The sequence below is a fragment of the Doryrhamphus excisus genome, linkage group LG1, assembly GCF_037039965.1.
Source record: "Doryrhamphus excisus strain RoL-2023G ecotype Guam linkage group LG1, RoL_Dexc_Guam_v1.1, whole genome shotgun sequence".
Classification (NCBI taxonomy): domain Eukaryota; kingdom Metazoa; phylum Chordata; class Actinopteri; order Syngnathiformes; family Syngnathidae; genus Doryrhamphus; species Doryrhamphus excisus.
This window is the reverse complement of record NC_136357.1, coordinates 16,400,752-16,427,625: the sequence shown is the minus strand read 5'-3', so window position 1 is coordinate 16,427,625 and position 26,874 is coordinate 16,400,752. Positions and strand designations below refer to the sequence as shown.

General features: G+C 40.9%; 1 protein-coding gene across 1 annotated transcript; it reads left to right on the top strand.

Annotated features, from left to right (window-relative positions):
- The first annotated feature begins 694 nt into the window (after nucleotides 1–694).
- On the top strand, nucleotides 695–24,983 carry ptpn9a (protein tyrosine phosphatase non-receptor type 9a). The gene is made up of 13 exons (XM_058075890.2): nucleotides 695–1,135; nucleotides 14,582–14,725; nucleotides 15,806–15,895; nucleotides 17,888–18,012; nucleotides 18,077–18,182; nucleotides 18,262–18,372; nucleotides 18,447–18,763; nucleotides 18,848–18,935; nucleotides 19,874–19,943; nucleotides 21,355–21,433; nucleotides 21,527–21,677; nucleotides 21,752–21,959; nucleotides 23,116–24,983. The coding sequence occupies exons 1-13, from the start codon at nucleotides 1,103–1,105 to the stop codon at nucleotides 23,304–23,306; spliced, it is 1,713 nt and encodes a 570-aa protein (XP_057931873.2). The 5' UTR covers nucleotides 695–1,102; the 3' UTR covers nucleotides 23,307–24,983.
- The last annotated feature ends 1,891 nt before the right edge of the window (nucleotides 24,984–26,874 follow it).

Genomic DNA, 26,874 nt, shown 5'->3' with positions numbered 1-26,874 from the left:
ATCCTCCCTATCTGTGTGGAAGTGGTAAGTTTTTGGCTATTTAAGTTTAAAGGAAATAACTTGAAGGCTACCGTTTAGCGAGTTGCGAGTTAGCATGTGTCTCAAGACCCTGCAGTTGCGCAATATGTTGTAAATAAAAAGAGTATAAATGTGACTATAGTCGTGTTTTGTCATGTCTACAGGGCTCTAATAATGCTTTGTTCATTTTAATCTGAAAAAAATAATTTGTTTACCCACCAACTATATGTGGTTAAGTTTTTATTATTTGCCGTTTTATTATTATTATTATAATATTTATTTATTACTGATTGATTGATTTTCTTTATTCTTGATTTGTTTATTTATTTTCCATCTTATTTTGTGCAGAAAAATAAAAATTTAGATGTTTGAGAACAGTGGAATGTTTTATCAGAGCTTTTATTGTAGAAAATCGGAACCAAAACACTGAAAAAGTTTGTATATTTTTCTTTTTTTAATAAATGCGTTTCTTTTTTTTTTGAAAACCTGATGCGGCCCAGCCTTGCCCAGACCCTAGCCCCAGTGGCCCCCAGGTAAATTGAGTTTGAGACCCCTGCTCTAAATTGTCCATATAGGTGTGCTGTGATTGACAGGCCACCAGTCTAGTACACGGATGTGAAATCAGTGCTTTCGCCGGGTAGGGGCTTTTCGGGTTGCAGTGCCGTCATGAACCACCAGGGGTCAGAGTATAACGAAGGAAGTGGCCTGGTTGCAGCATAAAGGAGACGTTCACGTCCCAACTTGCAATTCATGGCTGGAAGAAGAAGTCAACAGTGAACCGAGGCTAGGCTAGGCTAGGCGAGGCTGGGCTGGGCGGCGGGGACAGTTCCAAAGGAGGCTCTCACCCAGACCGAACGAAGCCGAACCTTTCTGATTTTTCCCCCCCTTTTCGATGTTTCCGTGTGTTGGAAGAAATCTGACATTAGAGCCATCTTGTCTTGACGTTTTTGGTTTGTTTTTGTGATGCCAGATTCAGGCTAATTAGTCTTGAAGAAAACAACGACAGAACCGAATACTTGAACGACACACAAGCCTGCTTGGTCTTCCGGTGTCTAAGGTTGGAAAAGGTGATTGGATCGGAACCATGGCAGCTACTTTATCCGCGGAGGAAGAACAGGTAGGCCTTTGTGTGTGTGTGTGTGTGTCTGTTGGTGGGGGTCTGGGTTATGCCTGACGGTGGAGTTGGAGCCCCCCCCCTCCACTCCTCTCGATTTAACAGCTAGGAATGTGACCGTGTTGCAGTGCTCGACTGCGGACTCATTGTTGCCGAAAGCCGAGCAGAACTGGAGTTATTGATTTGTGGCGCATTATTGCTCCGGTTGCATCACCGCCAGTTCCTGTGTAGTTGTGCAATAATGATCAGCCCCCCCACCACCACCCCCGGCCAGCATCCACATCCACGTGTGAAAGCCATACAGTGGGTGAAGGTATGGGTGGTGGACATCAGTGGAGAATGTGCATGTTCAAAAAAAGCAAATAATCTAATTTTTATGATGCATCACTCATTGTCATTATTGTACTAAACCAGCCTTTTAAAAAGAACGAGAAAAACACTGACTAATACAAAGTATCGTAAATATTGTGAATTTTCATGAAAAAATACACTTCACTTGTACAAAAATGAATAAGGTGAGCTGGAGCCTATCCCATCCTACTTTAGGTGAGAGACGAGGCTGAATTTTAAAGCTTCACTCAGTTATTCATAAATAGATAAATTAATAAATCATGCTGTTTTATGGTTGAATATGGCCTATCATTAGTCAAAACATTTATATCCTTAAGCAAATATTGCTTATTTTTGCCTGAATTAAGCATTTTCACACATGGAGATTGATCTTAATTAAGTAAAAGACAATGTAAGGCAGGGGTCTCAAACTCACGGCCCGCAGGACACTAGTTTGAGGCCCCCGCCTTGATATGAAAATTTAATTTGTTAATTTGTTTCATTAGTTTTTTGATTTGTTTATTTATTTTTCCATCTTATTTTGTGTGGAAAAATAAAAATTAACATTAAACATTTATTTAATAATTTAATAATAAATAAAAATTAATTTGTTTCATTTGTTTTTTATTTGCTTATTTATTTTTCCATTTTATTTTGTGTCGAAAAATAAAAATTAACGTTAAACATTTATTTAATAATTTAATAATAAATAAAAATTTATTTATAATGATTTATAATAATTTAATGTTCTATCAGAGCTTTTCCAAAGAACCAAAGCACTGAAAAAGTGGAGGGTATAGCAGAAGCATAATTAATTAACATAATTAATATTTATTAATATTTTTTTATTATATTTTCATTTTTATTTTTTTCTGTTTTTATAAATAAATTTATATATATATATTTTTTTTTACCTGATGCGGCCCAGCCTCACCCAGACCTTAGCTCCAGTGGCCCCCAGGTAAATTGAGTTTGAGACCCCTGATGTAAGGCATTCAAAGACATTGATAAACTGGAGGATTCTACACTGGTTATGTTACTGTAATGTTCGAGGCCAGTCGTAATCGCCGGAATCCCAGGCTGTTGTTGCAGGTTTTGAATTATCGCACAGCAGGCACAAGACTCCTTAATAAAAACATGGGTTACTGTTGCGGCCGTACCTCCCGCCAAGCTGAAGCACAACTCTGAATCCTGATGTCACTTCCTGTACACAGAAACATTATTATAGCAACACGCACAGGGCTTTTTTATGTCTGAAGTAGCTTATTTTCTGTTATTATGTCTACTATACTGGGTAATATGAGTATAAGTGTGATTATAGGGGTGTTATTTCATGTGTAGAGGTGTCTAATGATGTTAGAAATGTATTTAGTAGGTAACAAACAGGTTTGCTATGCTGCAATTCAGAAACTATATTTATAAATAAGGACTACTTGTCAGACTACGTGTCAACGTTGTCTGAATTTGAATTACTTCTGGTGGTTGTGTGCAGGTTTCGAACTAACAAAACATTGCCTGACAATAAAGGTTTAATGATGGCCATAGTTTGAACCTGGAACAGATTACATCTAATTGATGATTTACTATGAGAGAAATTGATTTTGTTGTGGTGGAAAATGTCTTCCATTGTACTTTCTGGAAGTTTTTTTCGCCCTCCTTGTCTTTGGTGTTCTTGCGTTTTGTCACCATGCTGAGATGTCACGCTGTTTATGTAGTACGCACCCCTGGATACATGGACCAAACTAAAGATAATGTCGCCATCATCTGGCTCGTACGGCATCTTATCTGGCTACTTCATTTCCTGCATGAACTCCGGCCCTCGCCAGGGCAGCGGGCGCCGTTATTACATCCACAGCCTCTAAGGTCTCTAGGCAAGACACATATGGATGTATGCGTGTAACGGAACTTCATTCAGGCAGCTGTTAAAAGCATTTCCACAAGACTCTTGGGGGGGGGTGGATAGTTTCAGAGTGCATGTGTGTCAATAATGTGCTTGTGTTTGTGCGTGTGTGTGCTTGTGTTGCATTTGCTCCCAGGAAGCGGAGAAAGTGGGAAGAGACAGAGAGTGACGCTATCGACTTCCTGTTTTTGGCATCGACCAACACTTCCAAATGGAAGCTAGCAGAAGCCGCTCTTTGGCATACGATTTCACAAACAAAAACACTCATTTGCTTGTCAATGGTGATCTATTCCATTTTGGGTTTTTTTGGGGGGGGGGGGGTCAGAGCCTAAATCATAGATATTTGCCACCTAGTGGTTGACTACAGCCTATTATGATTCAAAGTATATGCACATTTAAGCAAATTTTATATATTTTCTGGCCAAATTAAGCATTTTCAAGCAGAAAAATGACAAAATGCATGAAAATACACATCCCGTCAGGGCTCTACATTAAAAACCAAAATGACTTGCCCATAGGGAATCCTTAAGGTGAGAACTACTTGCCCGAACTTGCCCCATGTAAAATGAAAAGACTGCCATAATGATATCATGTAATTTTTTGTGGCATCACATGAGAATCTCAAATAAATAAAATAATAAAATAAATAATACTGTAGCGTTGCGTGTGTGTTGTATTCCGGGCTGTAGTTTCATGCATGGACGCAGGGGGCAGTCATGTTCAGCTCGCTGTCTTGGAGCGGGCGTTTTGGGACCAAAGAAGAGGAACGAGAGGGAAAAAAAGGAGAAGTTCGGTTGCCGTGCGCCCAGCTAGTTAGTTAAGTCTGCAACAGGCCAGTAAGTTGTTTTTCATGCTGCCTTGGAAATAAAAACCATGCAACGATAGAGGTTCGTCACTTGGCAGTATGGCATGGCAAAGTGCACTTGCCCGACGGGAATATCACTGATTAGATTTACTTGCCCGAATTTTGTTTTAACTTGCCCCGGGCCATCGGTACATCGTTATTGTCGAGCCCTGCATCCCGTATAAGCCACCAACGACCACGGAAGCACCAGACTTGATCAACAGGCTTTTATGGCAGGCCTAAATGCTCTCACAATAGGCACAATAATAACGTCATAATAATCTTGATAATAACACGGGTTACCGTTGCAGCCATGGCCCACAAACAAGCTAAAACCCAACACTGAACCCCATATGTCACTTCCTGTCCTCCATGTACTCCCCTGTCTCCCCTATATGGTAAATCGTTTTCCATGGCTTGTCTCATTACATCTACAGTGCATCCGGAAAGTATTCACAGCGCTTCACTTTTTTTACATTTTGTCATGTTACAGCCTCATTCCAAACTGTATTAAATTAATCTCTTACCTCAAAATTCTACACAAAATACTCCATTATGACAATGTGAAAAAAGTTTTTTTTTGACATGTTTTGAATTTATTAAAAATAGAAAACAAAAAAATCACATTTACATAAGTATTCACAGCCTTTGCTTAATACTTTGTTGATCCACCTTTGGCAGCAATTACAGCCTCAAGTCTTTTTGAATATGATCCCACAAGTTTAGCACACCTATCTTTAGGCAGTTTTGCCCATTCTTCTTTGCAATAAGTCTCAAGCTCCATCAGGTTGGATGGGAGACGTCTGTGCACAGCCATTTTCAGATCTCTCCAGAGATGTTCGATCGGATTCAAGTCTGGACTCTGGCTGGGCCACTCCAGGACATTCACGGAGTGGTTCTGAAGCCAATCTTTTGAGATCTTGGCTGTGTGCTTCGGGTCGTTGTCCTGCTGAAAAATGAACCTTCGCCCCAGCCTGAGGTCAAGAGCGCTCTGGAGCAGGTTTTCATCCAGGATATCTCTATATATTGCTGCATTCATTTTTCCTTCTATCCTGACTAGTCTGCCAGTTCCTGCTGCTGAAAAACATCCCCACAGCATGATGCTGCCACCACCATGCTTCACTGTAGGGATGTTATTGGCCTGGTGATGAGCAGTGCCTGGTTTCCTCCAAACATGGCGCCTGGCATTCACACCAAAGAGTTCAATCTTTGTCTCATCAGACCAGAGAATTTTGTTTCTCATGGTCTGAGAGTCATTCAGGTGCTTTTTGGCAAATTCCAGACGGGCTGCCATGTTCCTTTTACTAAGGAGTGGCTTTCGTCTGGCCACTCTACCATACAGGCCTGATTGGTGGATTGGATTGTATTAGTATTGAATAATGGAGGCCACTGTGCTCATTGGGACCTTCAAAGCAGCAGAAATGTTTCTGTATCCTTCCCCAGATTTGTGCCTCAAGACAATCCTGTCTCGCAGGTCTACAGACAGTTCTTTTGACTTCATGCTTGGTGTTTGTGCTCTGACATGCACAGTCAACTGTGGGACCTTATATAGACAGTTATTATATTTCCAAATCATGTCCAATCAACTGAATTTACTGCAGGTGGACTCCAATTAAGCTGTAGAAAGATCTCAAGGATGATCAGTGGAAAAAAGTGGATGCACCTGAGCTCAATTTTGAGCTTCATGGCAAAGGCTGTGAATACTTATGTAAATGTGATTTTTTTGTTTTCTATTTTTAATCAATTCAAAACATGTCAAAAAAAACTTTTTTCACATTGTCATAATGGAGTATTTTGTGTAGAATTTTGAGGTAAGAGATTAATTTAATTCAGTTTGGAATGAGGCTGTAACATGACAAAATGTAGAAAAAGTGAAGCGCTGTGAATACTTTCCGGATGCACTGTATAATATTGGGTAATGCAAATGTAAAACTGACTGTATATGGGTGTTATTTCATGTGTAGATGGCTCCAATCATGTCGAATGTATTTAGAATATCGTAAACGGGGTTTCTATGCTGTAAATAAGAAAATATTTTATTTATAAAGAAGGAATCCTACTTTTGGAAATGTGCTTATCACAGTCGTGTCTGGACCCAATTAACTACATAATAAAGGATTACTGTACTGACATACAGTAGGCCCTCACCACTTTGCGGTTCAAATTTTGCAGCTTTACTCTAACACAGTTTTTCAGAAATGTTGGAATTAATAAAGAATGCGTAATTTTTTTCAGCTTTTCAAAGCATCCAAAGTGCTTCACAATGAAGTGAACACATTATTCATTCAGTCCTCGGTTCCGACAACAGTGACTGGGTGGAGGGAGCGAGAATTATTGAGGTGTTTCTTCTTAGCAGAGACGATCTATATCAGGGGTCTCAAACTCAATTTACCTGGGGGCCACTGGAGCTAGGGTCTGGGCAAGGCTGGGCCGCATCAGGTTTTCCAAAAAAAAAAGAAACGCATTTATTAAAAACAGAAAAATATACAAACTTTTTCAGTGCTTTGGTTCCGATTTTGTACAATAAAAGCTCTGATAAAACATTCCACTGTTCTCAAATATCTTAATTTTTATTTTTCTGCACAAAATAAGATGAAAAATAAATAAACAAATCAAGAATAAAGAAAATCAATCAATCAGTCATAAATAAATATAATAATAATAATAATAAAACGGCAAATAATAAAAACTTAAGAAACCACATATAGTTGGTGGGTAGACAAATTATTTTTTTTCAGATTAAAATGAACAAAGCATTATTAGAGCCCTGTAGACATGACAAAACACGACTATAGTCACACTTATACTCTTTTTATTTACAACATATTGCGCAACTGCAGGGTCTTGAGACACATGCTAACTCGCAAACTAGATAGCTAGCGACCTAAATGGTAGCCTTCAAGTTATTTCCTTTAAACTTAAATAGCCAAAAACTTACCACTTCCACACGGATAGGGAGGATAACTATTAAGAGTTATTTAACCTTTAACATGAACATTAATCAAACGTAATAATTTTTTCTGGGTACATGATACCATACAGCATCCATATCAAACTTGCGCGGGCCACACTAACATTAAACTTTCATATCAAGACGGGGCCCTCAAACTAGTGTCCTGCGGGCCACATATGGCCCGCGGGCCGCGTGTTTGAGACCCCTGATCTATATAGTGTAGCGTTGCTGGGACATACTTTCCGTTTCCCAGTGTGCTTTGGTATTTTTTAAATTTTTTGTTAACGTCTGGAAAGCACATGGTTAGAGTTCACATACACATAGTAGTTGGCTAATATTCTGCATTATATGTTGATAGTGTCTTGTCTGTTTTATCCACCTATTGAGTTGGTGTGTGTAGTTGTTTTGACACCTCCACTCAGAACGGTGTGTGAGCTGGTGACGCCCTGCGATTTGTAGCTAATATATTATGTGTCACACAGGTACACTAAACTTGAGTCCCATCTAGTCGCTTCAATGTGACATGACACTATGATGACGTAACCCAACAATCTCATTAAGATTAGGGACCTATTATGCTTTTTACACTTTTCTGACCTATAAATATTGTTAGAATGTTGTATTTTCGTGTTAAACGATACCAAAGTTTCAGATAATGAGGTTTGCGCATTTGGAAGTGAGCCCTGAAAGAAGTTTGGTATGGCTCAAAACGCTCTTGTTTCAGAAGGCGTGGTAAAACTGCGCCTTTGTGATGTCCATATTTGGCCCATAGTTAGGAAGCACTTTGGGTGTGTGACCAATCACAGCGGAGTGGGCATACCCGGAGGTGGGCTATGGGTGGAATAAATTAAAACAGACCCAAAATCAAAGACAGCTGGAATAGGTGCAGATTCTAGAAGATCTAAATATTCTGTGTGGTTTGTGTGTCCACAACTCCGTACACAGGGTTGAAAAATTTGCATAATGGGTCCCTTTTACGTGTATTTAAGTGTCACACACACATTCACTGTGCGCCCACCCCACAATTTGAAAAGTACTACTATAAGTGTCCTTAATGGTGGGGGCAACTTGCGGGAAACATCTGTTGCAATTCGGAGTGAGTCAGGGAAATATTTATGCATACTCAAGGAAACAAATAAGCGACTCCTCCAAACAAAAAGAAAGTTGTTCTCAGATTCCACTCATGAGGATATAAGACCATCACACCACCAAATCCCTTTTGCAACGTCCAGAGAAACCAAACAAGAGTGTCGCCTCCAGGAAGTCGGGGTCAGTGAGTGAGTGTGTGTGTGTGGTTGTTTGGGGGGGGGCGTCAAAGGGAGAGTGGAACTAAAGACGTGTACCTGACAGGAAGTTGTCTCTGGTACAAAGATCAATTAGGTTTAACTTGACTTTTTATGTATTTATATTTCTTTGTAAACCTCCTGCTTTCGGCGTCTCACCTCAGTGCTGCTTCATATCAACAAACTGGAATTGAAATATTCACAAAACCTTCAAAACGTTTTTTTTTTTTTTTCACAAAAACTGTTGCATACTGACTGTGACTTCTATCTGGTCAATAGTAGTGGCGGCTATGAAGCTACCTAGCTGGATAGCTTGTGGAAGACATCTACATTGTCAACAAATAGATGGACCTGAAATAGTAACAGTATAACCAAAAGAAAGTCCTTTTGTTCACAAAAACCTCCACAATACCAACTGGCAATCCTGTCATGTATTGTCCTGCAATGGGGTCAAAAACAGGAAGTAGACACCTACCAATATAAAAATGTCCCGCTGTGTGTGTATTGTTTTTTTTTCCTAGATAAATGTCTCTTGTGCATAGGCCTGTCACAATAAAAAAAATTTTGCTGGTTGATAATAATTGTGCACTTAATTATCAACCAATGTTTGATCAAACCTCAATCAGTGATGACTGTCATTCATATTCACGTCTGCTTGCTAACTGCTAGCACTCGTGTAGCCCCATGACTGGCACAAAGAGGCTTAATAGTCTTCATTTCATATAGAGCCAATGCACACAGAAACATGCAGAGCATATTCAATGTATTCATAATTACCGATCTGTTTTTTAAAAATATTTTTTTATCGTCCGATAAATTGAGATATATCCATTATTTGGACAGGCCTAGTTGTGCACCACTGCAAACTACAACCACAATAATAGATTGCAGAATTTCTGATGGAGCTCTTGCATAGGATGCCATTAGGAGTACCTCATGAAGTAGCCTTTGTATTAGTATCTGTTAGATGCGAGTGTCAGGTGCACTTGTCCCCCACGTCGTGCATATTAAGAGAACGGAAGCCTTTTAGACCTTGTCGTCTTTTAAGAGAGAGCGAGAGAGACAGTGGCATCCTGTCTTTGGGCCCTGCCGCCCCTCACTGAGCGTTTTGTGCTCCTAAAGAGAATCCCAGAAGTGGGCTTCCTGTCCCCCCCCACCCCAGCACACGTGTCCCATAAGACTGCTGTCTAAATACTTGACTTATTGTTAAGTGCAAGGCTTTACAAGTCCATCTGACCTTTTTGTGTTGTCACTTCAAAATGGTGGTCTTGTTAATGCAGATTAGGCTTGGGCGGGTATGAGATGCTTATACACTATGATAACCTTGGGCAATCCCAATTTCACATTATCATAATTGCAGCTCAAATATGTGTTATTTTGCATTAGTTATTATTTGAATGAGGGCTGCACGGCAAATGAGTGGTTAGCGCACAGGCCACACAGCTACGAGACCTGAGTTCGATTCCATCCTCGGCCATCTCTGTGTGGAGTTTGCATGTTCTCCCCGTGCATGCGTGGGTTTTCTCCGGGTACTCCGGTTTCCTCCCACATTCCAAAAACATGCTAGGTTAATTGCCGACTCCAAATTGTCCATAGATATGAATGTGAGTGTGAATGGTTGTTTGTCTATATGTGCCCTGTGATTGGCTGGCCACCAGTCCAGGGTGTACCCCGCCTCTCGCCCAAAGACAGCTGGGATAGCTGGCCCGCAACCCTCGTGAGGATCAGCGGTAGAAATGAATGAATGAATGAAAATATTTATTGCAAAGGGGGGGTGGTCCTTTAAACCGTATAACTAGGGATGTCTGATATTGGCTTTTTTGCAGATGATAGATACGCCGATATTGTCCAACTTTCGATTTCCGATTCTGATATGTGTAACATCACAGGTATTTTTTCTCGAGTCAAATTGTTGTAAAGTAACAATACTCTTAAATGAGTACAGTTGTTTTGTTGGATTCTCCATCCGTTTTTGAGAAGATAATGAATGTATTGCATATTTTATATCAGAGTGAGTGTTTCTTTAGCCTTGATTTATAAATTTTTGAAAGTTTAATTTATTTTTCATGGAAGCCAGTACTTTGTGCTATTGATGTAATGTGAATTACCACTGCGTGGGATCAATAAAGTTCTTATCTTAACCATCTGAGAAGATAAAATACATTGGTGCTAGCTGTTTCCCAAGGATATTCTACATGTGTGATCTGATTTCTTTGTAGAAAGGCGCTTAAAGAAAGTAAGTTCCTATACTTGTATTCACTTGCAGCGCAGCCTTGCCACATCCAATATGGTGTCGATGTTGACATACATGCGCTCGATGTGGGCGGGCTCTCCTGGAACCGCATACTAACCTACTACTCATACTAACTCTTTGAGCATGCAGTGTGTCTACACTGGCAGTATGCGATTTTTGAGTATGCGAGAAGTTCTCGGGTGCATACTGCATCCGCCAGAAATGTTGAGTATGTATCATCAGCTTACTACTCACACTCAAATTACCCAGGATGCAACGTGACCTGACGTCACGGCGAAAAAAAAAAAAAAAAACATTGGCTGAACACTGAGCAGAAGGATGGACCAAACGGCGGTGTCAAGCAGCATATATTGCGAGTTGGTTCGTTTCTTGTTTTCAAAGTAAAAGCAGTGATTTATCATTATGTTTTTTTTTGTAAGAGAAAAATAAGGGGGTGTTTTATTTTGTGAAAATAACCGAAAGTGCGTTGCTCACTTTGGCTAGCTTAAATTTTGCCGAATTCGTCCGAAAGAAATTGTAAACGGCTGGTATTTGGCCAAATTAATGGCACACTCGGGATCTAAATGGACACTTTCTCGCCTGATTTTAAAAAAATCTCAATAAAGTAATGTATTTAAAGATTTTAGAGTTAAAGTGAAATCAGCTTCAGCCTGTCGATTTCGGCTCGGGTAGGACCGCAATGCATTGTGGGTTATCATGTAGTACGCTGTAGTGTTGTGTAGTGTAGTGTACGCTTTGCATACTGTCTGATGGATTGGGTATGCAGTATGGAGTGTGGATAGTATGGGCATGGAAGTATGTAGTAGTAAGTATGCGGTTTCGAACACGGCCCATATGTTTTTTGCAACACCGCTTCCTGTTTCCCAGCATGCTTTGCTGTGCTGTTGTAAATGGCTGCTAAGTTACATGTTTAGAGCTGACATTGCTGTTGGTTATTCTGCATTATTAGTTGGTAGTGTCTTGTCTGTTGTTATCTACATATTACATTGCTGTGTGATGTTTTAGCACTTTAAAACACCATCAGTAAGAAAGGTTAGTGGAATATTAACCCACACACGAATATGAGCTTTATTACCTCTTCCCTACAGAACTTTTGAGGCAGTGTATTTACTGTGTTGTGCTACGATTTCAGCAGAATTGCAACTTTGCCATATTTGCGCTGCATGGCCTTTTATTAAAGGGAAGGTCCCACTGTTGATATCACATTTATATGCTGATTCTTCTTCGTTCTCTTTCGGCTTTTCCGTTCAGGGGTCGCCACAGCAAATCAATTTCCTCCATCCAACCTTGTCTTCTGTCTCTCTCACACCAACTACCCCCATGTCCTCCTTCACTACATCCATAAACCTCCTCTTTGGTCTTTGGCCTCCTACCTGGCAGCATCCTTCTACCAATATATTCACTATCTCTCCTCTGGACATGTCCCAACCATCTCAGTCTGGCCAATAACTGACTTTATCTCCAAGGCCTCTAACATTTAATGTCCCTCTGATGTACTCCTTCCTGATCCTATCCATCCTGGTCACTCCCAATGACAACCTCAGCATCCTCGTCTCTGCTACCTCCAGTTCTGCTTCCTGTCTTTTCCTCAGTGGCACTGTCTCTAGACCAAACAACATGGCTGGTCTCACCACAGTTTTGTACACCTTTCCTTTCATTTTAGCTGAAACTCTTCTATCACACATCACGCCTGACACGTTTCTCCACCCGTTCCATCCTGCCTGCACACGCTTCTTCACCTCCTTTTTACAATCTCCATTGTTCTGAACTGTTGACCCCAAGTACTTAATATTCTCCACCTTCTGTATCTCTTCTCCCTGTAACCTCACTCTTCCACTTGGGTCCCTCTCATTCACACATGTATACTCCGTCTTGCTGGCTAATCTTCATTCCTCTCCTTTCCAGGGCAAACCTCCACTCTTCTAGCATCTCCTCCACCTGTTCCCAACTCTCACTACAAATCACAATGTCATCTGCAAACATCATAGTCCATGGAGGTTCTTGTCTAAGCTCATCTGTCAGCCTGTCCATCACCATAGTAAACAAGAAGGGGCTCAGAGCTGATCCCTGATGAAGTCCCACCTCCACCTTGAACTCTGAACTTCTGTCACACCTACAGCACATCTTACCACTGTCTTACCACAGTCCTCATACATGTCCTGCACCACTTGAACATACTTCTCTGTCATTCCAGACCTCCTCATACAATACCACAGTTCCTCTCCAGGCACCCTGTCATAGGCTTTCTCCAGATCTACAAAGACACAGTGCAACTCCCTCTGACCTTCTCTGTATCTCTCTATTAACATTCTTAAAGCAAGTACTTCATCTGGAGTACTGTTTGTTTTTTACATGAAACCATACTGCTGCTCACAGATGCTGACTTCTGCCCTTAGTCTAGTTTCAACTACTCTTTCCCATAACTTCATAGTATGGCTCATTAGCTTTATACCTCTGTAGTTGCCACAGCTCTACACATCACCCTTCTTCTTAAAAATGGCCACCCACACACTTCTCCTCCATTCCTGAGGCATCTTCTCACCACCTAAGATCCTATTGAACAACCCAGTCAGGAACTCTACTGCTACCTCTCCTACACGCTTCCATACCTCCACAGGTATACCATCAGGCCTTCCTACTCGTCATATTTTTCAGTGGTCTTCTCACTTCCTCTTTAACCTTTGCTACGTCCTGGTCCGCTGCAGACACCTATTTTACGCTTCCTTCTGTCTTGTTTTCCTCATTCATCAACTCTTTAAAATACTCTTTCCATCTTCCCATCACACTACTGGCATCTGTCAGTACATTTCTATAATATTCACTATAGCCATTTCCATCCTTTTGGAATATATACTTTTATATATATTTTGATATCGGGCTGATAATCATCTGTGGCTGATATTATGGGACAACCATACATTTATGACCAGTAAAGTGGAGCATTCATTCATTTTCATCCGCTTTTTCCTCACAAGGGTCGAGGGGTTGCTGGAGCCTATCCCAGCTGTCTTCGGGCGAGAGGCGGGGTACACCCTGGACTGGTCAACCATTCACACCTATGGACAATTTGGAGTGGCCAATTAACCTAGCATGATTTTGGAATGTGGGAGGAAACCGGAGTACCTGGAGAAAACCCACGCATGCACGGGGAGAACATGCAAACTCCACACAGAGATGGCTGAGGGTGGAATTGAACCCTGGTCTCCTAGCTGTGAGGTCTGCACGCTAACCACTAGACCGCTGTGCCGCCCCTAAAGTGGAGTATATATATTTAAACTAAAAAACAAAAAAACAACAAATAAATCAAATGTTTTCCGGGTCATGTGCAATATCCACATCAGAGATACTGCATGATGTGGTGGCTTGTTGTTCAGTATAAAGGCCCCCCACTGACAACGGTGCAGCTCTGGTCCTGATCCAGTCCAGATTGCCGGAGTGCCAAGTGCCACTCACATTGACTCCGGTAGACTCCAGCTCCACTCCGGATGCAGAAACCCTAGCATGAGTTTGCGGCATCTGAAAAATGCATCCAGATGCTGGGGTAAATGCTTTACACCATTTGTCCTCCACTCCTATGTCCTCGTCAATCACATTTCCACGTTTGGTGACCCTCGACGTGAGTAATACGTCAACTGACAATGGCAACAATGCCTGTTCTATCTATTGTAAACCCGAAGTATGGCAGCACAGCACACCAGTGTTACTTCAACAGTCACAGTCTTCGACCTTCCTGGCATATTTTTGTAAATGATTGCGTATATATTCTGTATAGTGTCACAAAGTCACAAATTCTGCCTAGCAACAAGTATGAAAGGGTTCTGTGTGAAAGGACAAAGGATAAATGCCCATGAAGGAGGCTCATGATTAGTGACGCGTCTCTTCCAGGCCACCAGACAGTTCCTGGAGGAAATCAACAAGTGGACCAGTCAGCACGGAGTGTCGCCGCTGTCCAGGGAGTTGGCCGTCAAATTCTTGATGGCGCGCAAGTTTGACGTCCACCGAGCCATCGAGCTGTTCCACAGCTACAGGGTAGGACGGTTTAAATAGAAAATATTTGACTCTTTTTTGTGTGATTCTGCAGCCATCTCTGTCAAAAACTGACACCGCCTGTCGTCCATCCATCCATTTTCTATGCCGCTTATCCTCACCAGGGTCACAGGGACAAGCTGGAGCCTAGCCCAGCTGACTTTGGGCGAGAGGCTGGGTACACTCTGCACTGGTCGCCAGCCAATCACAGGGCACATATAGACAGACAACCATTCACAAAATTTAGAATTCCCAATTAACCTAACATGCATGTTTTTGGAATTTGGGAGGAAACCAGGCTACCCGGAGAAAACACAGAAAGAATACTACTTCGGACATTGGAAGGGTCAATGAAAATACATTTCTAGGGGTCATAATAGATGGAAAATATGAGCAGGAAATCTCACATTAACAATATACAACATAAAGTGGCAATAAACACCTCAATAATGAATAATGCCGCTTATAGAGAACATACCAATCTTTTATTCCTAATATCACAACTGTTCATATTTGCTGATCTATAAAATGCGCTAAATTGTGCATAAAGCAACCCAAAAACATCATAGAATTCCTCTCAACAAGAGATATGATCTTAGATAAAAATTAAACCTCAAATTAGGGAATGTCGTTGATTGTTGTCAGCTTTGAGACTCTTTTGTGATGAAGGGCGACATAAATAAACTTGACTTGACTGTTATATACGTGAGAACAGCGCTAAAAACCTTAAGCATTTCTGTATGCGGAATCAAATGATGAACGGATTGAGTTAGGAAGTCGAGCTGTGCACTAAAATGAGCCATTTCAGGAAACCTTACAAGCGGTTGATATTTGCAAAGTACAAGTAGAAGAGTCCTGAACCACTGTGTTCATATAATGTTGTGTCTAATCACTACTACACTACTACTACTATTTTACCACATTGTTATACTGCCTTATCATTTTCCAATGTATTTAAAATTGTGGAACATGTCAAACGGTGAATTGTACTATGTGGTGTATTCCAATGTAACTTCTATGCGTGTTGAAAATAAACCAACACTATTGAAAAATAAATAAACCATGACCTGTTGGTCCCTCCAGGAAACGCGTCTGAAAGAAGGAATAGTCAGACTTCAGCCGCAGGAAGAACCTCTACGTTCAGAACTGCTCAGTGGAAAGTTCACAGTGCTGGTAGGGTTGACCTTCATTTTTTTTAGAATTGCATTTTCACCAGCATATAGACCAGGGGTCTCAAACACGCGTCCCGCGGGCCACTAGTTTGAGGCCCCCGCCTTGATATGAAAGTTTAATGTTAGTGCGGCCCGCGCAAGTTTGATATGGATGCTGTATGGTATCATGTACCCAGAAAAAAATATTACGTTTGATTCATGTTCATGTTAAAGGTTAAATAACTGTTAATAGTTATCCTCCCTATCCGTGTGGAAGTGGTAAGTTTTTGGCTATTTAAGTTTAAAAGAAATAACTTGAAGGCTACCGTTTAGGTCGCTAGCTCTCTAGTTTGCGAGTTAGCATGTGTCTCAAGACCCTGCAGTTGCGCAATATGTTGTAAATAAAAAGAGTATAAATGTGACTATAGTCGTGTTTTGTCATGTCTACAGGGCTCTAATAATGCTTTGTTCATTTTAATCTGAAAAAATAATTTGTCACCCACCAACTATATGTGGTTTCTTAAGTTTTTATTATTATTATTATTATTATTATATTTATTTATTACTGATTGATTGATTTTCTTTATTCTTGATTTGTTTATTTATTTTCCATCTTATTTTGTGCAGAAAAATAAAAATTAAGATATTTGAGAACAGTGGAATGTTTTATCAGAGCTTTTATTGTAGAAAATCGGAACCAAAGCACTGAAAAAGTTTGTATATTTTTCTGTTTTGAATAAATGCGTTTTTTGGGGTTTTTTTTTTTTTTTTTTGAAAACCTGATGCGGCCCAGTCTCACCCAGACCCTAGCTCCAGTGGCCCCCAAGTAAATTGAGTTTGAGACCCCTGATATTTTGGGTTTGAGAATAAAATCAAATAAATTCAGTGCAAAAGTCCTTATATCAGCTTCTGCACACATTGCTACAAAATGGCCAACAGGCTGTAATGCCCGTGCTTGTGAAGAGGAGAGTTTCAACATTTTTACACCAAATTTCACCTGTGTTTTAGGCCGCCATTTTGACATCTTTAGTTCGGGAGCAAGATTTTGGTGCAAAATGACATTTTGTTCTGTGCTAATAACTTTTCAAAGGACATGTCAGTCCCATGTAAAAATATATTTAGCCTTTTGTTAGCCAAATCCCCTGCTATAAAAGATGCCCCCCTTCCCGTTTCCCGTCGTCCTTCCCTGCTGACGAGCACCACCGACGGCGCATACTTTATTCATATCCTGTCTGGTGTATTTTTAGCTGGATTCCCTTCAAGGAGGTAGCATGGCTGATGTTCAGCTGTCTCTCTCTCTCTCCCTGGCTCATAGAGCCTTTTAAAAGATGGAGTCATTGACTGCCAAGAGTCTTGACTCCTCCTGCTGCTGATGCAGTGTTGGTGCTTTGAACTCATGCGCCCCCTTGTGGTGGTTGTGCTTCCTTACAACCTTGCACAATATACTTGGAAGTGAACTATGCTATAAATCAGGGGTCTCAAACTCAATTTACCTGGGGGCCACTGGAGCTAGGGTCTGGGCAAGGCTGGGCCACATCAGGTTTTCCAAAAAAACACAAACAATATATTTTTATTTTTATATTTTTTTTATTTACAACATATTGCGCAACTGCAGGATCTTGAGACACATGCTAACTCGCTAACTAGAGAGCTCGCGACCTAAACGGTAGCCTTCAAGTTATTTCCTTTTAAACTTAAATAGCCAAAAACTTACCACTTCCACACGGATAGGGAGGATAACTATTAACAGTTATTTAACCTTTAACATGAACATGAATCAAACGTAATAATATTTTCTGGGTACATGATACCATACAGCATCCATATCAAACTTGCGCGGGCCACACTAACATTAAACTTTCATATCAAGGCGGGGGCCTCAAACTAGTGTCCTGCGGGCCACATTTGGCCCGCGTGCCACATGTTTGAGACCCCTGCTATAAATGAAAAGATCATTTTTAAAGCGCTGCAATGATCAGGCTTATCAACCAGTTTTTTTTCTCCCCCCTCCAAGAGCGCACGGGATCCTTCGGGAGCCTCCATTGCCTTGTACACTGCCAAACTTCATCACCCCAACAAGACAGGCAACCATGTGGTTCTGCAGGCACTCTTCTACCTCCTGGATCGTGCTGTGGAGAGGTAAGCAGCCCCATTGATTCTGTTAATAGGATCGCAGGACTCGTCTGATTTATTTCATCTGCAGCTTTGAGACCCAGAGAAATGGCTTGGTGTTCATCTACGACATGGCCGGATCCAACTACACAAACTTTGAGCTGGACCTGAGCAAGAAGATCCTCAACTTACTGAAGGTTGGACTCAGTGGGGCTCTTGTAGATCTAATTAACTTTGTGTCAAAACCAAACAGCCTTTGCTGTCTCTCACCACTAGGGGGCATTCCCTGCCAGGTTGAAGAAAGTGTTGATTGTCGGTGCCCCGGTTTGGTTTCGGGTGCCTTACAACCTGCTCAGCCTGCTGCTGAAGGAGAAACTTCGGGAGCGAGTAAGCAACAGGAAAAAGCCTCATTTACTACTTCCTGCAGATCCTTTTGACATTTTCATCTCTCCTTACTCCAGGTCCAGATGGTAAAGATGGCCGAGCTGCGCCAGCACCTCCCCAGAGACTGCCTACCTCAGCATCTGGGTGGCCTGCTTCCCCTGGACGCCTTCAGCTGGAACCAGCAGCTGCTGGCAGGCCAGAACGGCCACGTGGACCCCGTGGACGAGCTGGTGGGGATTCCCCTGGAGGACGCTTCCATTCACGTCCCGGGACCAGAATCCATGCGCCCGCAGGAGTTGCTGAATCATCTCGGCAAGCTTCAACGCTCTGGAATCCATCAGGAGTACGAGGAGCTCCGAAAAGAAGTGCCGCCTGGAACCTTCCACTGCGCACAGTGAGGAATAGATCTTGATGGATATTTTTGGTGCCTTTATGTTTTTTAATTGAACGTGTCGCTAATAATGAGTTGTGTTTACAGAGCAGTCTACAATCTGGAGAGGAATCGCTATGGCGATGTACTGTGCCTTGATCAAACAAGGGTCCGTCTGAAACCCAGAAGGAACGAGGTTGGTACTTTTCAAAACATGCATAATATTAGGTCAGTCACAATAGCAGTCTTTGGGCGAGAGGCGGGGTACACCCTGGACTGGTCGCCAGCCAATCACAGGGCACATATAGACAAACAACCATTCACACTCACATTCATACCTATGGACAATTTGGAGTGGCCAAATAACCTAGCATGTTTTTGGAATGTGGGAGGAAACCGGAGTACCCGGAGAAAACCCACGCATGCACGGGGAGAACATGCAAACTCCACACAGAGATGGCCGAAGGTGGAATTGAACTCAGGTTTCCTAGCTGTGTGGCCTGCGCGCTAATCACTCTCCGCCGTGCAGCCTCAATAGTGTTGTTTGTTAACCAAAAAACGTGTTAACCGGGGCGGATGTTAACCAAGGTTAGCATGTTTTTTTGGTTAACTTTGAAAATTTAGGCCAGAATTTTGTGTGCACTTAAGCCTATGTCTTGTTGGGAGGAAACCGGAGTACCCGGAGAAAACCCACGTATGCACGGGGAGAACATGCAAACTCCCTAGTCTCCTAGCTGTGAGGTCTGCGCGCTAACCACTCGACCGCCGTGCCGTGCCACCCCTCTCGTCTTATTTCACTGAAAATCTGCACGTCTGCAGGAATTGTGAAATGCTCTGGTACACTGACAGTGGTAAAAGGGAACACTATGTAAACACACTCGTACAGCCTGTGTCGCACACACACAGTCACACTAACATGCTCTGGTAAACTAAGCTAACCCTGCTAGCTTCCATTCATGCTCCGTAAGAGGAGTTTTTCCATCTTTCGGAGCATTTTTACAATGTTTCAAGCCGCGGTATCTATATGTTTAGTTGTGAAATTATTAAGTTTGTTTTTATTTATCGTGCAGTTTATTGATTTATTGATTATGGTGAGCTCTTCGGTCTAATTAATGTGACAAATATCTCCAACAGAGGTCTGACTACATCAATGCAAGCTTCATGGATGGCTACAAACAGAAGAATGCATACATCGGTACTCAAGGTATGGTGGCCTTAAAGGAAAACTGCACTTTGTTTGAAATGTTGCCCATTGTCCACAGTCCTTATGTGAGACATGAACACACGTATTTCCGTTTTTGGTGCATTCCACTTATAAAGCCCTCTGAAAAAACTTTTTTTTTTAAAAGCGGCAAGGATATTCCATTTGCATAAAGTGTCCTGGATATTAACCAAGCTACAGTGTAATGGTAATGGTAAATATGCATCAGATTACAATTGAGTGCATCACATAATCAGTTCAGTTCCACATGTCCAAAAGGAGTAGGAAGAAGCAAAGCTTATTAAATCCTACCCCTCCATCTGGTACTTTTACAATCAGTAAATGTTACATTTGTTCACTTCCTGCTTTCTTAATATAGTTGTTTTTTTTTATCATGTACCGAAGTACGAGGTGTTATGACCATCCAATGCCATAATGTGTACCATAGTGTCAATATAGTGATATATATAGCACATCATGACTGGTTCAAGACTAATCATCCTTGTATTTAAATTGTATAGGAAAAAATAACATTTTAGAAAAATAAACTTATTAACACATCAGTGAGGGAGAGCAGCGCTGTGCCTGCGCACACAACAGTAATTACTGCATGATAATATGGCTCAGAATCTGCATTTGCTGCCGCAAAATTAAGACTCAAATATAACTCCATAGATGTGCACCTCCATTGCTCCATGACTGTAAGCCATCAAGCCAGATTGAGTTGTGCTTTGCTCACAGAGCCAAAAGTAGGGGTGGCCCAGGGCCCATTTACTGTCAATTATTGTTTCGACATCTGTCATCACCAAGGTAGTGTTGTGTTTTAATATATAGAATAATTTATTCATTCATTTTCTACCGCTTTTTCCTCACGAGGGTCGCGGGGGTGTCCCAGCTGTCTTTCGGCGAGAGGCGGGGTACACCCTGGACTGGTCGCCAAACAATCACAGGGCACATATAGACAAACAACCATTCACACTCACATTCATACCTATGGACAATTTGGAGTCGCCAATTAAACTAGCATGTTTTTTGGAATGTGTGAGGAAACCGGAGTACCCGGTGAAAACCCACGCATGCACGGGGAGAACATGCAAACTCCACACAGAGATTGCCGAGGGTGGAATTGAACCCTGGTCTCCTAGCTGTGAGGTCTGCGCGCTAACCACTCGTCCACCATGCTGCCTTAGAATAATTTAAATATATACAATTAAAATTTTGGTTCAAGGATTAAGACTCTGTGATACTATCCCCTGTGTATACATGCTACGCATATAAAATTAATGTAGCTCTAGCATCGAACCCTGTGGTACTGCAGTCCTGATGTTCTTCATATTTGGTTACAAGATGCAACCAGGGTGCAGAATTTGAAACATAGGTTGACTTGCAAATTTCAATTTACTTGTCATACTAGGCCCACTGGAAAAGACCTACGGTGACTTCTGGAGAATGGTTTGGGAACAAAATGTGCTTGTTATCGTCATGACAACCAGGTAAACCGATTGTGAAATGACAATTGACAATTATTTTCAATGCTACATACAAGTAATTGTTGATATGAAGTACGTCATGTCTGCGTGTTGAAGGACAGAGGAGGGCAGTCGGAGGAAGTGCGGACAGTACTGGCCTCTGGAGGAAGGCGGGCAGGAGGTCTACGGCTACATAGCGGTGGTGAATCAAAGGGTGGACAATCACACCCACTACAACCATACCACCCTAGAACTGCACAACACCGAGGTAAGGCTTCGGTATCTCAAGACCGTATCCAGTCCAGTCACTCCTTAAAAAAAATGTCCTTATCATCACGCCAGACGTGTGAACAGAAGCAAGTCAGTCACTTCCAGTACCTCAGCTGGCCTGACTACGGTGTCCCCACCTCGGCGGTAACGCTCATTGACTTCCTGGCAGCCGTGAAGAGACAGCAGAGGAAGATGATCAAAGCTTTGGGGCCTCAGTGGACAGGCCACCCGCAGGGACCCCCTATGGTAGTCCACTGTAGCGCAGGGATTGGTAGAACAGGTGAGGATGCCAATCACAGAATTAGGGTCCAGCTTTTGTCGCCAACCCGTCTATGTTGACAAACTCCATATCAATATCATATGAAACAGAAGAATTGAAATAAAAACGTCCTTTATAGCAGGGGTCTCAAACTCAATTTACCTGGGGGCCACTGGAGCTAGGGTCTGGGCAAGGCTGGGCTGCATCAGGTTTCCCCCCCAAAAAACACATTTATTAAAAACAGAAAAATATACAAACTTTTTCAGTGCTTTGGTTCCGATTTTCTACAATAAAAGCTCTGATAAAACATTCCACTGTTCTCAAATATCTTAATTTTTATTTTTCTACACAAAATAAGATGCTAAATAAATAAACAAATCAAGAATAAAGAAAATCAATCAGTAATTAATAAATATAATAATATTAAATAAAATAATCTAATAATAATAATAATATAATATTAAATAATAATGAAAAATAATAATAAAACGGCAAATAATAAAAACTTAAAAATTTAAGAAATCACATATATGTAGTTGGTGGGTAGACAAATTATTTTTTTCAGATTAAAATGAACAAAGCATTATTAGAGCCCTGTAGACATGACAAAACACGACTATAGTCACATTTATACTCTTTATTTACAACATATTGCGCAACTGCAGGGTCTTGAGACACATGCTAACTCGCAAACTAGAGAGCTAGCGACCTAAACGGTAGCCTCCAAGTTATTTCTTTTAAACTTAAATAGCCAAAAACTTACCACTTCCACACGGATAGGGAGGATAACTATTAACAGTTATTTAACCTTTAACATGAACATTAATCAAACGTAATCATTTTTTCTGGGTACATGATACCATACAGCATCCATATCAAACTAGCGCGGGCCGCACTAACATTAAACTTTCATATCAAGGCGGGGGCCTCAAACTAGTGTCCTGCGGGCCACATTTGGCCCGCGGGCCGCGTGTTTGAGACCCTTGCTTTATAGCCTTTTTTTTAGATGAAAGTCGTGAGTAAATGTCCAAGCAATGGCTTAAATTTTGTAGAAAGGAATATAAGCGAGTTGCACCATTTAGATTCAATTGACAAAGTCATACAAAGCCTAACATTGCTTTCAGCTAGCATGAGTTGTGCAGTAAGAATACATGTGTCTTTTTTTTAACATCTCCAGGTACCTTCTGTGCGCTGGACATCAGTCTGTCCCAGCTCCAAGACGTGGGTTCTCTAAATGTCTGCCAGACGGTTCGGCGCATGAGAACACAGAGGGCCTTCAGCATCCAAACCCCGGACCAGTACTACTTCTGCTACAATGCCATTTTGGAGCACGCCCAAAGGCAAGGTCTGCTTCCAGCCAATCAGTGAGCTCCCATCCTGACCTGAACCAATTCTACTGTTCACCCCCAAGACATACTCGTGTGACCAATTAGTGTGCTCTGGAACACAAATGCTGTGCTTTTACTTCCTGGTGGGCTGTCTGTCAAGTGTGACAACACAGCGAACATGGCTGACGTTCGTCCTCGTTTTGACGTGTACACCCAACACGTGGATGAGAGGGCGTGCCGCCGTAGTGGTGGCGGGCAGTTTTACGCACTTCACAGCAAAAACACACGCCTTAGTAGGTATGGGCATAATGGCCAACAAATAAAGCGCACTACTTGGCTGCAACCAGCAGAGGCACTGTTGCTATGGCATAACTCCTTCTTATTTTGCTCAATAATTGAAACAGGAGTTCACAACATTTACAGAGAAATCCTATTTAAAATAATTATCAAAAAATAGCATGTTATTGTTTATTTTATGCATTGTATATCACAACACCTTCAGCCTAATGTCTACACAAGTGCAGGTATTTAGAAAAAATATTTAGAAAAAACACCAACTTTTTTTTTCCATTGCAATTGTGCAGTTCTTTTTAAAAACAGACTTTAACTGCAAAACCTGTTCAGAGACAACTTGTGGATTTGAATATTGCTTCATGACATGCTCATATAATCTACTATATTGACAAACACAGGCATTTAAATGACTTAAAATGAGCGTCAAAAGGGTAAGGTACACAATATTCCTTTAAACAGATGCACAATTCTTATCCTCGTCGGGTCCAAGTCAGTATTTAGCACAAGTTAAGATGTCAAGTCGCTGGTACGAAATGACTTGATTGCTTGCCGCACAATATACGCTTCCAAAAGTTGGGGTCGTGACGAACCACACAACAGGAGTGCCTCGACCCCTGCCTGGGGAAAAAAGCGAGCCTACGACCAGTTTTTAGTCTCATATTAGATTTAGTAGGTTGATCCAGAAAGAGTTGGTCCCAAGCTCAGATAGCAGTAACACACACAGGTTTGTTTTGAGGGCTTTTGTGCTACAGAGACCATTGAAGCTGTGGAAAAAATCACTAGTTCAGACCTAATGAGTGGTGCAATATTTTCTCCTTACACACACACAATGTTGCAACTTTTTCTCATTAAGTTCACCTTCTCATCATTAAAATTTATTTTAAAATGATATTTTTTGTTATTATACAACTTTAATTGCATATAATCTCTATTCTCCCCCCCAGCCACCCACCACCACTTTCTCGAGGGTAAAAATTCAACATTCCCACAAAATGACAACCTTATCCTTGCAATATTTTTTCTATTGTTGTGGTAGACTGTAACTATTTGACATCTTGGCACTTTGAATAATAACCCAGATATGCTTGTACAACAGTGATTGTATGGGATGAGACCATGGTTCATCATTCCTAATGTAGGTTTCTGCATCATACAAGTGTACATAGAAAAGAGTGGACGCTGACTTAATAAAAGGAGATGGCTTAAGAATGCACACTTGTGCCTATACCCCCTACTAACGTCTTTGTCGAGGGTCCTAAATGATGTCTGAGATCTATTTTCTGTACGTGTGTGTGTGTGTGTGTTCCAGACTGTGGTTGTTATAAAGTTAAATGTATGTACAATATCAGAGTATACTGTGTCATTCACCATCTTGTTGTCAGGTCGAGACTTGTTTTTTGTGTATGTTTTTTTTTTCCTTAACTACAGAATTCATATTGAATTTACTTGTAGTGAAGCCTTCCATGAATTTACTTTGCCGAAATGTGGCCTCTTTTTATTTTTCTATGCTATTCAACCGCTGTTTTCATACGGGATATACAGTTATCTGCATTAATTTTATATATATATATATTTCTGTTTATTATAACCTGTTACTGCATTATTTGTAAGATTTATTGTACCAAGCTATACTGTAATAAATATAACTATTGTCAATGTCTACTTGTGTGTTTGTTATTTTGTACCAATGTGTCATTACTCATTAGTTCTAGTAAAGATAATAAATACATCTGTTGAACTGTGAACTACTGACTGGAATAGAAAAAATATGCATTAATTATTATTATGTTACTGGCTTAAATATATACAAACATACAAATGCATCGCCTGTTGGCTGCCATGTTTTGTTTTTTTTGCCCATCATCCACAATACTTATCAGACATGATAAGACTCTTTTCTGTGCATTCTAAACAAAATACATAAAAAGAGACAGCTCATTAATGCACGTAATGGGACACATCTATGTCGCCCACAAAAACACCTCCAACAAGGTTTTATTGCTTTATATCAGGGGTCTCAAACTCAATTTACTTGTGGGCCACTGGGTCTGGGCGAGGCTGGGCTGCAACAGGTTTTCCAAAAAGAAAAAAAAACGCATTTATTAAAAACAGAAAAATGAATAAACTTTGCTTTTGTTCTGATTTTCTACAAGAAAAGCTTTGATAAAACATTCCACTGTTCTCAAATATCTTAATTTTTATTTTTCTACACAAAATAAGATAAAATAATATATAAAAATATAAAATAAATAAACAAATCAAGAATAAAGAACATCAATCAATCAGTAATAAATAAATATAATAATAATAATAAAACTGCAAATATTAAAAACTTAAGAAACCACATATAGTTGATGGGTAGACAAATTATTTTTTTTCAGATTAAAATGAACAAAGCATTATTAGAGCCCTGTAGACATGACAAAACACGACTATAGTCACATTTATACTTTTTTATTTACAACATATTGCGCAACTGCAGGGTCTTGAGACACATGCTAACTCGCAAACTAGAGAGCTAGCGACCTAAATGGTAGCCTTCAAGTTATTTCCTTTAAACTTAAATAGCCAAAAACTTACCACTTCCACACGGATAGGGAGGATAACTATTAACAGTTATTTAACCTTTAACATGAACATTAATCAAACGTAATAATTTTTTTCTGGGTACATGATACCATACAGCATCCATATCAAACTTGCGCGGGCCGCATTAACATTAAACTTTCATATCAAGGTGGGGGCCTCAAACTAGTGTCCTGCGGGCCATATTTGGCCCGCTGGCCGAGTGTTTGAGACCCCTGCTTTATATCCACACTCTGACCATGGATTGTGGATGTGGAGGGCCCCAATAGGTGTGACTTAGGTTTGGCCCCAAATTGACTAAATACACCCCTGCTCACAATAACAAACAAATAAATACATATCACGGTTTATATTTTGCCAGAGCGTATCAATAATCTATCCTAAGGTTAAATATCACAATACTAGCACCGTTGTATTTACCTAAATTTTCAGCATTACCCAACCTTTCAACTAATTTCATATTCCAAAATAACACTTCCTGTGTGTTCCTGTTACCGTTGTAGTGCGCGTGAGACTACTACGTTTTAGCGGGTGATGTTTAAACCCAGTGACGTAGGCTGTGACGTCTGCCAATGCTAACACAAGGGGGGGGCGTCTCCCAACTATTTTGTTCCAAACACGAATCCGGAGTAAGATTGGAGAGTCTCTTTTTCTTTCCCTGGGTATGTAAACAAAAAAAGTCATCGATTTTAACAACAATAATATATACATGTATGTAGTACAATATA